A 14,267-nucleotide genomic window follows, 5' to 3' on the forward strand; every position below is an offset into this window, starting at 1 on the left:
CCGAATGATTACGCAAAAACGTGTAGATGGCGTTGACGTTGAGAAAAGAGTGATGGCGGATCAAAGCATGCAAGATTTGGAACATGCTACACAGATTGTGTTGGTAGGTTATTTCAAACACAAAATTCACAAGACAGTGTCAAATAAACACATTAATTAAAGTATACAAAATTATTTCAGTTTTTGTGATGAAAATCCATTGAAATGTCTTTGAAATAAAGTTGTTTTTTGTTTGTTTATTCCGCGCCTTCAAAAATTGTCAATAAAAAAATTCGGTCAACAGATTCGTCTGAAAACTGGGTTGAGTGAATTATCTTACTGTCAAATGTCATGGGGTGTCTTCAAATCAGGTTGTTTATCAAATTATAACATTGGCAGGCGTGTTAATTTGCTGAGAATGATTTTGCGAAATATTCCTGTCATGTCATATTACATGCAAATTTTTTATTACATGACATGGCTGATGGCAATAATTAGAATAGCCTACTAACTATTTATATAATAGTTGATCTGTCACATCTTCACTAGATAAGTAAGGTACCTCATTTGTCATCCCGGCGTTAATCCAGACTGTGAATCACAGCGGCACACACACATGCATATTACATGTGTAACTAGTTAACGCAACGAAGTGTCGAAAGTCAACCAGAAACAATACTTGATTAATTTTAAAATCAATAACTTTTAGTTAGTCATAATAGTATAAGCTTAAAGGAGCTAAATCGCTAATATTTTGGACCTAGAAATAGGCACAAATGGGTGGCAACTCATATAATAATAAACTGTTTTACATTCAATCGTTTCCGTTTTACTGTGAATTATCATCAGTTATGTTCGGCGAAATACGCCAGAGGTCTCAACTGAAAGTTAGTTTCTAGCGTCTGGTTATTCCAGTCAACACCGATAGTATTTGTTGCGCATGCTCTCCAAATAAGAATATGGCATCACCGTTTGACATGACTTAATATGTGTCTAGCCTCATTCTTTGAGCACCTTGTTACAAATGGCGCTGAAACGCATTATGGTACACGATTCGTGTACCAATGGTTAAATGTTTATTTTGTCTTAAATATTGGATATCAGAAGCCCATCTTTTCCAGGTAAGATCACAACACCAATGCTGGTTTAAATTGCAAAATAATTCGTGTTTTCAATGTCGAAGATTTTGGATGATATTGAGTTACGGACTTAGCTACTTTAAGCGTATGATTATCTTCTTAAGCTATTAATAAACACAAAAAGTTTGCAAGGTACTGAGTACATAAAACTAATAAGATCAAATCGTAGCAAATAAACATATCTACCTGACGTGGCAGAAGAGTAAAAAATACTAAATGTGTAGGACATATAACCCCCATTTCATTTCATTACTGGATGAGCTTTTTCTGCCCACTAAATGTACAGGCCTACTTATACAAGCGCACAAGAGTATCAAAAGTGACATACAGCTGGGTTATTTCTGGGCTTCACTGTTGGCAGTTTTAGAAGTCGGAAGAAACCTGGAGAATATCCACAAGGTTAGACAGGCATATTCTCGAACAACACAAGCGCAAGGCACGAGACATCTAATCTTGGTTATCTATACAGTGTCATACTTATATAGACACTACAACCATAGGTTTGGTAATTAATTCATATATCTAGGCTTTGACTTGATCCCATAAGAATTGTTTGAATATTTAACCATATTTCTAGATGTCATTTAAGGAACTGATAAATATGTTACTGTTTGTTTTGTTTACTTTCAGGCACCTCCAAATATTGTGACATCAGAACAAAGGCATGCTGCAGAAGCAGTTATATTATCCTTTAGAAAAACAAAACTGCCTTATAATACTTGTAAATTTATACTAGGTAATTCTATATTAACGTTTTTCATCCAGCTTGTGGAGTCGCATTGACACTGTGACTTATATTTTGTTTCACGTGTCTTGGGTTACATGGATGTAGTAGTTAAGAGATTAGGAAACTGGACTAGTGACTAGAATATCAATGGATCGAATCAATGTCAGGATTTTTGAAAACCAGCCTGAAGCATAGGCTGCAAGTTTTGCAACATCTGGACGTTGCTAGATTACTTCACAATTCTCGAACTTATCTACTGACACATGAACAGTAGAGTCCAATCAGAGGTTGTGACATAGTGACCACCAAGGAAACCTTGACATTGAGCAAACCTTGAACTTTGCAACTTGATTATCACAGGTAGACATTTTAGCTTGAAAGCACGAGAATCTGTATTCCCGATGATCGAGGAATCTGATAGACTCACAAACTGGGCTTGTACCCAATCGAAATGAATGCCGAAATATGCAGGGTATTACATGAAGGCCCTGATAAGATGTACGTAGTTAAAGCGAGATCAAGCCTTCTATTGAAGATGGGTATCTGCAAACCTGACAAGGAAAGTCTGACGTGACACATACCAGAACCCTTTGCCATTTGGTAGTACAAGAAGTGTAAGCAAAAACACCACTGTCCAGGCAAAATTCTCCTCGCTCATTGAGGACTGTGTAGCCAAATGGTTAAACACATTCACTTTAGATCGTCAGATCTGTCATTGCGGCAAGTGGTGAGTTTTCGATTCCACGCTTGTACTTGACGAATAGGATTGTCTGTCCAACCTTGTAACTTTTTCCAGGTCCTCTGGTTTTTTCCCGCATGTAATGACCTCTACGCTCAAGTGAATTATCGAAATAAAATTGAACCATATGTTAATTTGAAGTGACCTAGTTTGTTTCGAGTGGACGATAAATCCCATTCCTCTCTCAATCCCATCACATTACATGAAGAATGGCTTTCAATTTGTAACATTATTATTTCCTATGTTTCATCCAGATTTTCCGGAGTGGTTTTCCCTTGTCAGTGATGCAGGATGGAGTATACATTGGCGTGCACGTAAAAGATCCCTTGGCAATTGGAATTTGATATAAGAGTAGGCCGTAGTGCCGCTGTTAGGGCAAAATTTCACTCATAGCACACTGTATGGCGTATGCCCGTTTTCATTAGCCCAGTTCGAAGCAGAACTCTCTATTAATCACATTACATGAACGTTGACTTTCATTATGTAATATTATTTAATATGAAATTTTGTCTTTTTCAGAGAATACAAAGAGTGATTATGTATTATTTCAAACAGCCACTACATTAAAGGAAGCAGTAGTTCGAGAATGGAATTTATTAAGTGCAGAAGATATAGAATCATTGAGATCCTTTTTACTGAGATATATCACAAAACATATCAGGTATCACCCGTCTTTGTTAGTCCTCTCGGAGCAGAACAGTAGGACATTAAACCCCATTTTATTTCATTTCAGTAGAATTGTCACTTGATATAGTATCTGATCGTGTCATAACACACTGTATGGCGTATGCCCGTCTTTGTTAGCCCAGTCGGCGCAGAACAGTAGGACGTTAAACCACATTTCATATTTTGTTCTAAACCTTTCTGGAATTACTAGAATGGGTTTGTCTGTCTAACAAACTGTTTTTAAAGCTAGCTTATTGATTAAATTTGGTATATAAAACATGAATATAAAAATTACAAATGAGCTAATGGAGACAGGCATAACATCATACAGTGTGCTATGCACTATGGCCTATTCTGATATTGAATTCCAACTGTCAGAGGTTCTTTTACATGTTCTGATGTTTTTCCGTCCCATATATTGTGTATATTTTTGTATAGTTTACAGAGTTATGTAAGAGAACAGATATTACAGACAGTAGCGGTTATATTAAAGAGAGGTACTCTAGATCCTAAAGGTTCAGGATGTGAAAATATGTTCACTGACGTCACTAGTCTCATTAGCAGTGGTAACGTTACAATGGTGAGTATACTCAATATATAATATGCTGTGCTCCGTCCATCTCCCAGTGTGGAGGTAGAGGTGGAAGGTTGAATGCAATGAAATGAAATGGGGTTTAATGTCCTACTGTTTTGCTCCAAACTGGGCTAATAAAGACAGGCATATGCCATACAGTGTGCTATGTGGGAAGTTTTGCACGGACAGCGGCACTACGGCCTACCCTTATATCAAATTCCAACTTCAAGGGATCTTTTGCGTGCAACCCAATGTGTACACGGGACCTCATTTTTTTTTCATCCCATCCGAAGGACTAGACAGCTGTTCTTTTCAGGCATGGTTGAATGCTGTCACTAGTCCAATTAGCAATGGTGAGTATTGTCCATATATAATGTGAATGCTGCTCCATCCATCTCGCAGGGGGGTTGGGTAACTGAATGGTTAGCACTTGTGCGCTGTACCATAACGTCTGTCATTGAGTCAACTGACGTGGTTTCGAATCCCCGGTTGTACGTGGCAAGGAGTAGGGTCACCTATCCAACCTCGTGTGTTTTCTCCGGGTCCTCCCACTGCTAAAGACCCCTACGCGCAAGCGAATTATTGAAATTGAATTAAACCATGTGTTAGTCCCGAAATGACCTAGTTTGTGTCGAGCGGACGTTAAATCACTTTTCTCTCTCTATCTATCTCCTGGGGATGTTCAACAACTTCACTAGTGGTAACGTTACAATGGTGTGTATAGGCAATTCATAATGTAAGCTATATTAGAAAATTGTTATCTTTTCATGGTCATGTGCAAAGAAAAGAACCCTTGACAGTTGAAATTAGGTGATATGTGAGAATATTTATTTTACGATCTTTAGAGGCAGTTAGTTACTATGTTATAGTTTGTTTAATTTATATAATCGAATTATTGTGATGTTTTGTTTCAGCAATTGGTTGCCTGTTCGATGTTAACGTCGTTATTAAATGAATATTCCAGTTCTAGTCGAACCAGTAACGCTGGTTTTACCTGGGAATTTCACAATAGATGTAAACGTACATTTGAGGTAGGCCTGTGTAATAATATTAAATTTAGTACTAATAATGTTTTATGATTTTGCCAAGGCCCTGTGTTCACATTGGCTTGACATAAAGTGAACCCTTGACAGTTGGAATTTGATATAAGAGTGGGCCATAGAGCCGCTGTCTGAGCAAAATTTCCCTCATAGCACATTGCATGGCATATGCCCGTCTTCATAAGCCAAGTCTGAGCAGAGCAGTGGGACGTTAAGCCCCTTTTTATACGCCCACATTTTCATGTGGACATATATTGTCGTCACCCCTGTCCGTCCGTCCACAATTTGTTTGTGGACACTATACAGGTCACGATTTTTATCCGATTTTGACGAAACTTGAAATATAGGTCAATCTCCCAAAGATCTCGGTTCCTTTCAATATTGGCATGTATCGGACCATAACTTCATGGATTATGGCCCCTGATTGTACGAAAAATCACGTTTTTAGCTTGTGGACACTCTAGAGGTCACAATTTTGATCTGATTTTGATGAAACTTGAAATGCATGTTTATAACCCAAAGATCTTGGCTCCTTTCGATATCGTAACTTCCTGAAATATGGCCCCTGATTGTACGTTTCCTGCCTGGCAGCCACTGGTCATTTCTTCTTATTGTTTTTTTAGGCAACTAATTTAAAGAAAGTTTTCCTGTTCTGTTTACAAGTTTTAAATGAAATAGATGGTCAACCTACACCTTTAACAAGGGAGGCAATCGCTGTATTAAACAGAGTTCTCTCTATAACAGAACAGGTGCTTTCATGGGAATTTACACCCAAAAATTGTATCCTTTGTTATATTTAATTATATTTTTATTGAGACACAGGTGTAAAAATATTTAGTAAGATATATAATTTGTAATTTTTAATAATCACTACAGTGTTAATGTTTGAGAAGAATAAGCCTATCAATTTTGGGGGGTTGGATGGCTGAATGGTTAGCACGCGCGCGTTGTATCATAAAGTCTGTCATTGAGTCAACTGGCGGGGTTGCGAATCCCCGGTTGTACGTGACAAGGAGTAGGGTCGCCTGTCCAACCTCGTGGGTTTTCTCCGGGTCCTCCGGTTTCCTCCTACTGCTAAAGACCCCTACGTGCAAGCGAATTATTGAAATAAAATTAAACCATATGTTAGTCCCGAAATTACCTAATTTGTGTTGAGTGGACGTTAAACCCCAGTTCTCTCTCTCTCTCCCTATAAATTTCCAGTGATGTTCGATAATTACTGTCAGTATTTTGAGTTTTAAAAAAGCTTTGTGATTATCACATACCACAGCATACCTTAAAGATACATTATGGGAGATAAGATAAAGAGATGGCAGTTCTCCATATAATTGTTAAAAACTAGATAGTGTAAAGGTAATTTGCTGAAAATTTCTGTCAAATTGATCCACTATGAGCCGAGAAAGAAGCGGGTGAAATTTTTGCATAGTCTCGGTCATCATTACTAAAATCATTAATATAAACAGCATAGTCTCGATTATCCACTTTTTCTGATTTAATTATCAACGACCGTTAGCGGCATATAGGAATCTAATCCAGCCAACATCGAAGGCTAGCCTTGACATCGAGAGTTTATTATGGTCTGAATAAGTTAATTAATGCCTAATTGATAGTTTAGATAACATTTCAGGCCTGAAGAAAGACTTGTAATAGGCAGATTTTGCTCTTGCATAATGCATGTTTAAGGATACATTATTTAAGATTTGGATAAAGAGCTAGCCATTCTTGCTATAATAGTTCAAAAATAGATAATGTAAAATGAATGATTTGAAAATTTCATTCAAATTACTCTATTGCGAGCGAAGATATTACCCTTTGAAGGTTTGACAAGACGTGTGCAATAATTTCAACCACCGCACTGGTTGTTCGAAGCTAAGTTTCGCTCCTCATTTTTAGCTTAAATCAAAATATGGTTGAACTGTTCTAATCTATTTAATATCGAAGAAATCTGATGTCATCGAGGGTTGATTATGGTCTAGATAAGTTAATAAATGTCTAATTAATAATTTAAATAACATTTCAGGCCTAAAGAAAGACTTGCAATAGGCAGATTTAGCTCTTGCATAATGTATGTTTAATAATGTGACTTGATTTATATTTTTTGAATTCCTTAATGAGTATGTACAGTAATGAGAAGAAGAATAGGATTATTTGAAACTAATAGTTACGTTACATTAAAACCTAATGAAGCATGGAGAGATACTTTATTAGATAGAAATATTTTACAACTATTCTTTAAGGTAATGTTTACATCTTTCTTGTGGCTCAGTAGTTAAAGTGCTGACTCTCTAACCAGGAGGGGGGGTTGGATGGCTGAATGGTTAGTGTGCGCGCGCTGTATCATAAAGTCTGTCATTGAGTCGACTGGCGTGGTTTCGAATCCCCGGTTGTACGTGGCAAGGAGTAGGGTCGCCTGTCCAACCTCGTGGGTTTTCTCCGGGTCCTCCGGTTTCCTCCCACTGCTAAAGACCCCTACGCGCATGCGAATTATGTAAATAAAATTAAACCATGTTAGTCCCGAAATGACCTAGTTTGTGTCAAGTGGAAGTTAAACCCCATTTCTCTCTCTCTCTAACCAGGAGGTCTCGGTTTCGATCCCAGTTTTGTCAGTTGAGTGTCAGGCTAATAAAATTAGCTCAAAATAGGCCATATCCCAAAACAAATTGCACCTCAAAAGTTAGCTTTTGATTATCATTCAGTAGGGTATTCTGCATGTAAAAACAAGTCTCCAAAAATCGAACACCTGGAAAGGGACTAATTAGCATAAATTCAAGATGGTTGCCATTTTCCAACTTAACATCCAAATGGGTCGAATAACCGATGTCTTGAGTAAAACATTGACTTAGACGCAAAAGAACCCTTGACATAGTATCCCGAGCTGTTGTAGTCCCGGGCAAAATTTCCATCATTGCTTACAGCAAAATGGAGGGCCTGAAAACCACAGCTGTCTAGTCCTTAGGAGGATACGGAAAACCAAGGTCCCGTGTACACATTGGTGTGCACATAAAAGATCTCATGGCAGTTAGAATTCGATATAAGAGTAGGCCGTAGTGCCGCTGTCAAGGTCAAAATTTGCCTCATAGAACACTGTATTTCATATGCCCATCTTCATTAGCCCAGTCGTAGTCGAACTTTAAACCCCCATTTTATATCATTTCCTACGAATTACACAAAAATATATTTTTAGATTTGAAAATAAAGTAAGACGTCTATCTATAAAATTACTTGTTTATTGACAAGACAATGACAATGTAACAAATGAAGAGTCCAGGGGAAGAACGATCTTAGTCACATTGTTGTCTTTTCGCATAAACGGCAAAACAGGCTTTTGGATGAGAATGCTTGACGCGAACAGAACGCGTGGGTTTAATTACAACCTTAAAATGATGTTTAATATGAATCATAATTACCAGTAGAACAACTGACTTCCCATTTTCAGCCAAATTAAGGTCAAATAAAGGGTACAATGGACGTATTTGTCTGGGAGGCCATTTCAGAAGGGCCTTGGTTTAATGTGAGTTCGATCGTTTTAACCTGAAATTGATTGTTCCATAGAAAGTTTACACAATTTGCTACTAGATGGCGCCATTAACTAGTGTTCGTTGAAAAAGTGACTTAGATCGTTCTTCCTCGGGGGCTCTGCAAGTGTTTAAAATGTTTTTTTTATTCAAATATTGTTTTTTTTTCGCAGATACATGAGAAAGCGAGGTTCAATTCCGAAATGGCTCATCATTCCATTCAGTGTTTAGGTCAACTGGCATCGTTAAATGGTTCTATATTTGTTAATGACGAGGCTAAGACTCAATATCTCCAGTCATTTCTAGATGGTTTCCTTCATTTACTTGCCAGGTTGGTTCAATAACAAATCTTTTATGTCTAGGGCCTCACTAATTTCATTTTCTGTGTTAAAATTTGCTTTTTTTTTTATTCTGGAAAACAAAATGATGTGTCATTGCTATGTTCAAAAGCTTTTAGGGAGGTTGGGTGGCCGAATGGTTAACGCGTGCACGTTGTATCATAAGGTTTTGATTCCCCACTTGTACATGAAAAAGAATAGGGTTGTTTGTCCAACCTTATGTGATTTGTCCGGGTCCTCCGGTTTCCTCCCACTACTAAATTAAACCATATGTTAGTGCCGAAATGACCTAGTTTGTGTCGAGTTGACCTTAAACCCAATCTCAATTGATTTTATCCTAAATCAGAGAATATTTTAATCAGATTTGCATCTATCAAGTTTTAAATCTGGTTTATAAATATAAAACTAATTTATAATAATTAAGTTGAGCTACTGGCTTTCTAACTCAGAGGGGATCCAAGGTGGCTAACTGGGTAAGACGCTGACTTGCTAGCCTGAAGGTCCCTGCATTGGCCGAGAAAGTTCATCGTGATTTTCCGATGTGATTTCCCCTTGTCAGTGGTGCAGGACGGAGGGCCTGACAAGGACAGCTGTCTACTCATTCGGGTGTGACGAAAACTGAGGTCGCATGTACACATTGACGTGCACATAAAATATCCCTTGGCAGTTGGAATTAGATATAAGAGTAGGCCATAGCACCGCTGTTTGGGCACAACTTCCCACATAGCACACTCAATCTGATTAGAATACAGATCTATATTTCTTTTCGGTTTTTTTATACTTTCGATGGCCTACACTACATGAAGATCTGACAAGTTATAGCCATAGGTCACATCAGGGGTCAAAAGACCGACTTATGACCCTATGACGTCAGACATTTGATTAACCAATCAGCATTGATGTTACTAGTGGATTACCCACAGTTCCGTGCAAAACATGTCTAAAGCTCGCCGTAACAGACCGTTTCATTGGCTTGTCTCTGACACCATTCAGAATACGAGTTAAATAACAACTCTTCCAGATCCTAGTGTAGTAAAGACAAGTAAAACGAAATTTTGAACTATAAAAACGAAACGAAATAGTATCTGTGTTTTAACCAGATTGATAGCACACTATATGTCGTATGCCCGTCTTCATTTGTCCAGTCTGAGCAGACCAGTAGGACGTTAAACCCCATTTCATTTCTTCTTATTGTATTTCCAGATACATTTTATTTCTTATTTCATTCTAATCTATATTACAGTATTGATCTACAAGATTTTGAGAATCTCGGGGTGGCGACGACGTTTAAGAATTTATTAATGATGTTTCCACTGCCATGTTTCCTAGCGTTACCAGATACTCACTTCCAGGCGTTAGTTGATCACATGACCAGATTGACAAGTCACATGGGTAGATTAGCAGCCATGGAAGAAGCAGTAAGTATTGATTAAAGCGATAGTTGCTTATTTTATTAAAAGAAATTATAACATAATTATTTTTATATCACAATCAAAATATTTTAGTTTAAATTTTTATGAATAAAGACCCAAGATTCTCCATATACGGATTTGGTTAATTTTTCCTATCAGTTACAGGGTCCGCGATGGCTCAGTGAGTAAGACACTGGCTCTCTTCTCTAGCCCGGAGATCTGGAGCTCAATTAGAAAGTTGATCATGATTCTCCGGCATGGTTACCACCTTGTCATCAGTGATGCAGGACGGACGGCCTGGCAAGGGACAGTGTATAGTCATTTAAGGGGACGAAGAATTGAGGTCCCGTGTACAGAAGAACCCTTGACAATCACAATACAATATAAGCAAAATTTCCCTCATAGCATACTGTATGGCATAGGCCCGTCTTCATTAGCCCAGTTGGTGTAGAACACAGTAGGACGTTAAAATCCCATTTCATTTCATGTCAGTGGTGCAGGACGGGAGAGCATGACAAGGAGGCCGCGCGTACACATTGACGTGCATGTAAAAGAACCTTTGACAGTTGAGAGTAGGCTGGGCAGAATTTCACTCATAGCACACTGTATGGCGTATGCCCATCTTCATTATCCCAGTCGGAGCAGAACAGTAGGATGTTAAACCTCATTTCATTTGATTTCAGTTACATAAAGATGATACGATATATATGGAAGGTTATGAGAAGATGTTGGAGACGTGGATGCAGTTGATATCAGACGTGAAATCTTTACCAGATGGCGCTCTTAAACCACAGGCGTCGCAGATATTTAACTCTTACTTACAGTGTCATATTAGTCCACCAGATGGCATACGATCACAGGTGAGTGTCATATTAGTTCACCAGATGGCATTCGATCACAATTGAGTGTCATATTAGTCCACCAGATGGCATACGATCATAGGTTAGTGTCATATTAGTCCACCAGATGGCATACGATCACAGGTGAGTGTCATATTAGTCCACTAGATGGCATTCGATCACAATTGAGTGTCATATTTGTTCACAAGATGGCATCCGATCACAGGTGAGTGTCATATTACGTGTAGGATAAAGCACAAGACTGAGGTTATGCTGGGGAAAGAAAGACTGAATAAAATAACCCGAGAAAAAGAAAAACTGAAGCCGGTAGGCCGAGGTTTTTCTGTTGAGGGTTTTTTCTGAAGTCTTTCTTCCCCAGCATAACCGAAGTCGAGGACTTTATCTTGCCTATAAACCGTCTATGTTTACATGTACGCAACATGAGAATATCCCAGAATTCCCGCAAGAAAACCTTATATCATGTTTTCTTATGGAAAACCTACCCTGGAACAATAACCCGTTACAGGTTTAAAGAAAAACTTTCAGAAGAATATAACCCCAAATTTCCCTAAATATCCAAAACCTCCCCCGACTTTCAGACCGCAAGTTATTCCGGGCATAGAATATACCCCAAAGATCAAAGAGATTTACCGTTACAGGTTTATAATCCATCAGGTGGCATACAATCACAAATCAGACTTTCATATTCATTTACTGCGTTTTTAAGGGTGTTGGGTGGCCGAATCGTTTAACATGTGTGCACTTTAGATCATAAGGTCTGTCAATGAGTCAAGTGGTGTGGTTGCGATACCAAGCTTTTACTTGTACAACTTTGGATAGGGTGGCTGAATAGTTTAACACATGCTCTTTAGATCTTAAGGTCTGTCATTAGCCAGGGGGTTGGATGGCTGAATGGTTAGCGTGCGCGCGCTGTATCATAAAGTCTGTCATAAAGTTGACTGGCGTTGTTTCGAATCCCTGGTTGTACGTGACAAGGAGTAGGGTCGCCTGTCCAACCTCATGGGGTTTTTTCCGGGTCCTCCGGTTTCCTCCCACTGCTAAAGACCCCTATGCGCAAGCGAATTATGTAAATAAAATTAAAGCATATGTTAGTCCCGAAATGACCTAGTTGTGCCGAGTGGACGTTAAACCCCATTTCTCTCTCTCTCTGTCATTAGCCCGATTGGTGCGTAAAATGTGTGGCATTAAACCCTTTTTCATTTCATGTGACAGATTCAGACATCACACCTTTAATATCAGACACCAGTTGTCTTGCACTATTTATAGTAACATGTTTACTTTCATTTTATTATTAATTGTAGAATTGTGCTGAAGCCGGAGTAGATGATGAAGAAATAGATGAATTGGATGAAGATGATCGTGACAAGTTTTCTGATCAGTTGTGTTGTATCGGGGCGCTAGCTAGAGTTATACCTGAACATTCCATTCCATTATTAGCCAAGTGAGTTATCTACCTTGTTTCTACTTTGTTACCTCCGTCTGTCAGTCTGGGGGGGGGTTGGATGGCTGAATGGTTAGCGTGCGCGCGCTGTATCATATAGTCTGTCATTGAGTCGACTGGCGTGGTTTCGAATCCCCGGTTGTACGTGACAAGGAGTAGGGGCGCCTGTCCAACCTCGTGGGTTTTCTCCGGGTCCTCCGGTTTCCTCCCACTGCTAAAGACCCCTATGCACAAGCGAATTATTGAAATAAAATTAAACCATATGTTAGTCCCGAAATGACCTAGTTTGTGTCGAGTGGACGTTAAACCCCATTTCTCTCTCTCTCTCTCTGTCAGTCTGGAACATTAAGTTTGATTTTTATGCATGTGAGTTATCTACCTTGATTGTACATTGTTGTTACCTTAGTCTGTCCGCTTGGCGCGCAAGGTAAAATGAAATGAAATGAGGTTTAACTTCCTACTGTTCTGCTCCTAAACTGGGTTAATGAAGATGGGCATATGCCATGCAATGTGCTATGATTAAAATTTTGCTCAGACAGCGGTACTACAGCCTACTCTTATAGCGAATTCCAACTGTCAAGGGATCTTTTACGTGCACGCTAATGTGTACACGGAAGCATGCCAGAAATCTGGATGGACTTCCTCGGCCAATACAGGGATCAAACACCTCCAGGCTAGCGAGCCAGCGTCTTACCCACTTAGCCCCCATGGCATGCAAGGTATCTAATACTAAAGGGGGTGGGAGACGAATGGTTTAACACGAGCGAGGTTTCGATTCTCAGCTTGTACCTGACAAGGAGTAGGTTTTCAATCACCAACCTTATGGATTTTCTCTCCTGGTCCTCCGGTTTCCTCCCATTGCTAAAGGCCCGTAGGCGCAAGTGGATTATTGAAATAAAATTGAACCATATGTTTATCCTGAAATGACCAAGTGAATGTTAAACGATCTTTCTTTCTTGTAATAAACAGGCATTCATTTTTCATGTCTCTCTACCTGCGTACTTGACGATTTCATGTATATTCTACATTCTGATTAAAACACGGATCCTATTTCGTAGTTCAAAATTTCGTTTTACTTGTCTTTACTACACTAGGATCTGGAAGAGTTGTTATCATTGACATGTTCTGAATAGTGTGAGGGATCAGCCAATGAAATGGCCTGTTATGGCGAGCTTGTTTTGCACGGAACTGTGGGTAATCCACTAGTAACATCAATGCTGATTGGTTAATCAAATGTCTGATTTCATAGGGTCAAAAGTCGCTTGTATGACCTCTGACGCGACCTATCGCTACAACCGGGCAGATCTTCATGTAGTGTAGGCCATCGAAAGTATTAAAAATCAAAATGGAATATAGATGTGTATTTTAATAAGATTGGGATATTCTAGAAAGATAAAATGATACTCCGGTTACAGTGATGTGTGTTTATTATTATTTTGTATTATAGTTGTAGAGTAGTAGATGTGATTGTATTATATTATATTTGTAGAGTAGATGTGATTATATTGTATTATATTTGTAGGGTATATTATATTATATTTGTAGAGTAGATGTGATTATATTTTATTATATTTGTAGGGTATATTATATTATATTTGTAGAGTAGATGTGATTATATTGTATTATATTTGTAGAGTAGATGTGATCGTATTATATTTATAGAGTATATGTGTGATTATATTTGTATATGTGATTATATTGTATTATATTAGTATATGTGATTATATTGTATTATATTTATAGGGTATATTGTATTATATTTATAGGGTATATTGTATTATATTTGTAGGGTATATTGTATTATATTTGTAGGGTATATTGTATTATATTTGTAGGG

General features: G+C 38.3%; 1 protein-coding gene across 1 annotated transcript; it reads left to right on the top strand.

Annotated features, from left to right (window-relative positions):
- Positions 1 to 13,966, top strand: LOC126811029 (exportin-4). Its single transcript, XM_050536499.2, has 12 exons — positions 1 to 103; positions 1,749 to 1,854; positions 3,104 to 3,245; positions 3,689 to 3,830; positions 4,739 to 4,855; positions 5,488 to 5,644; positions 6,989 to 7,101; positions 8,553 to 8,710; positions 9,961 to 10,135; positions 10,813 to 10,989; positions 12,291 to 12,430; positions 13,525 to 13,966. Exons 1-12 carry the CDS (start codon positions 5 to 7, stop codon positions 13,547 to 13,549), a joined length of 1,551 nt encoding a protein of 516 aa, XP_050392456.1. The 5' UTR covers positions 1 to 4; the 3' UTR covers positions 13,550 to 13,966.
- The last annotated feature ends 301 nt before the right edge of the window (positions 13,967 to 14,267 follow it).

Source organism: Patella vulgata, chromosome 2 (assembly GCF_932274485.2).
Source record: "Patella vulgata chromosome 2, xgPatVulg1.2, whole genome shotgun sequence".
Classification (NCBI taxonomy): Eukaryota; Metazoa; Mollusca; class Gastropoda; family Patellidae; genus Patella; species Patella vulgata.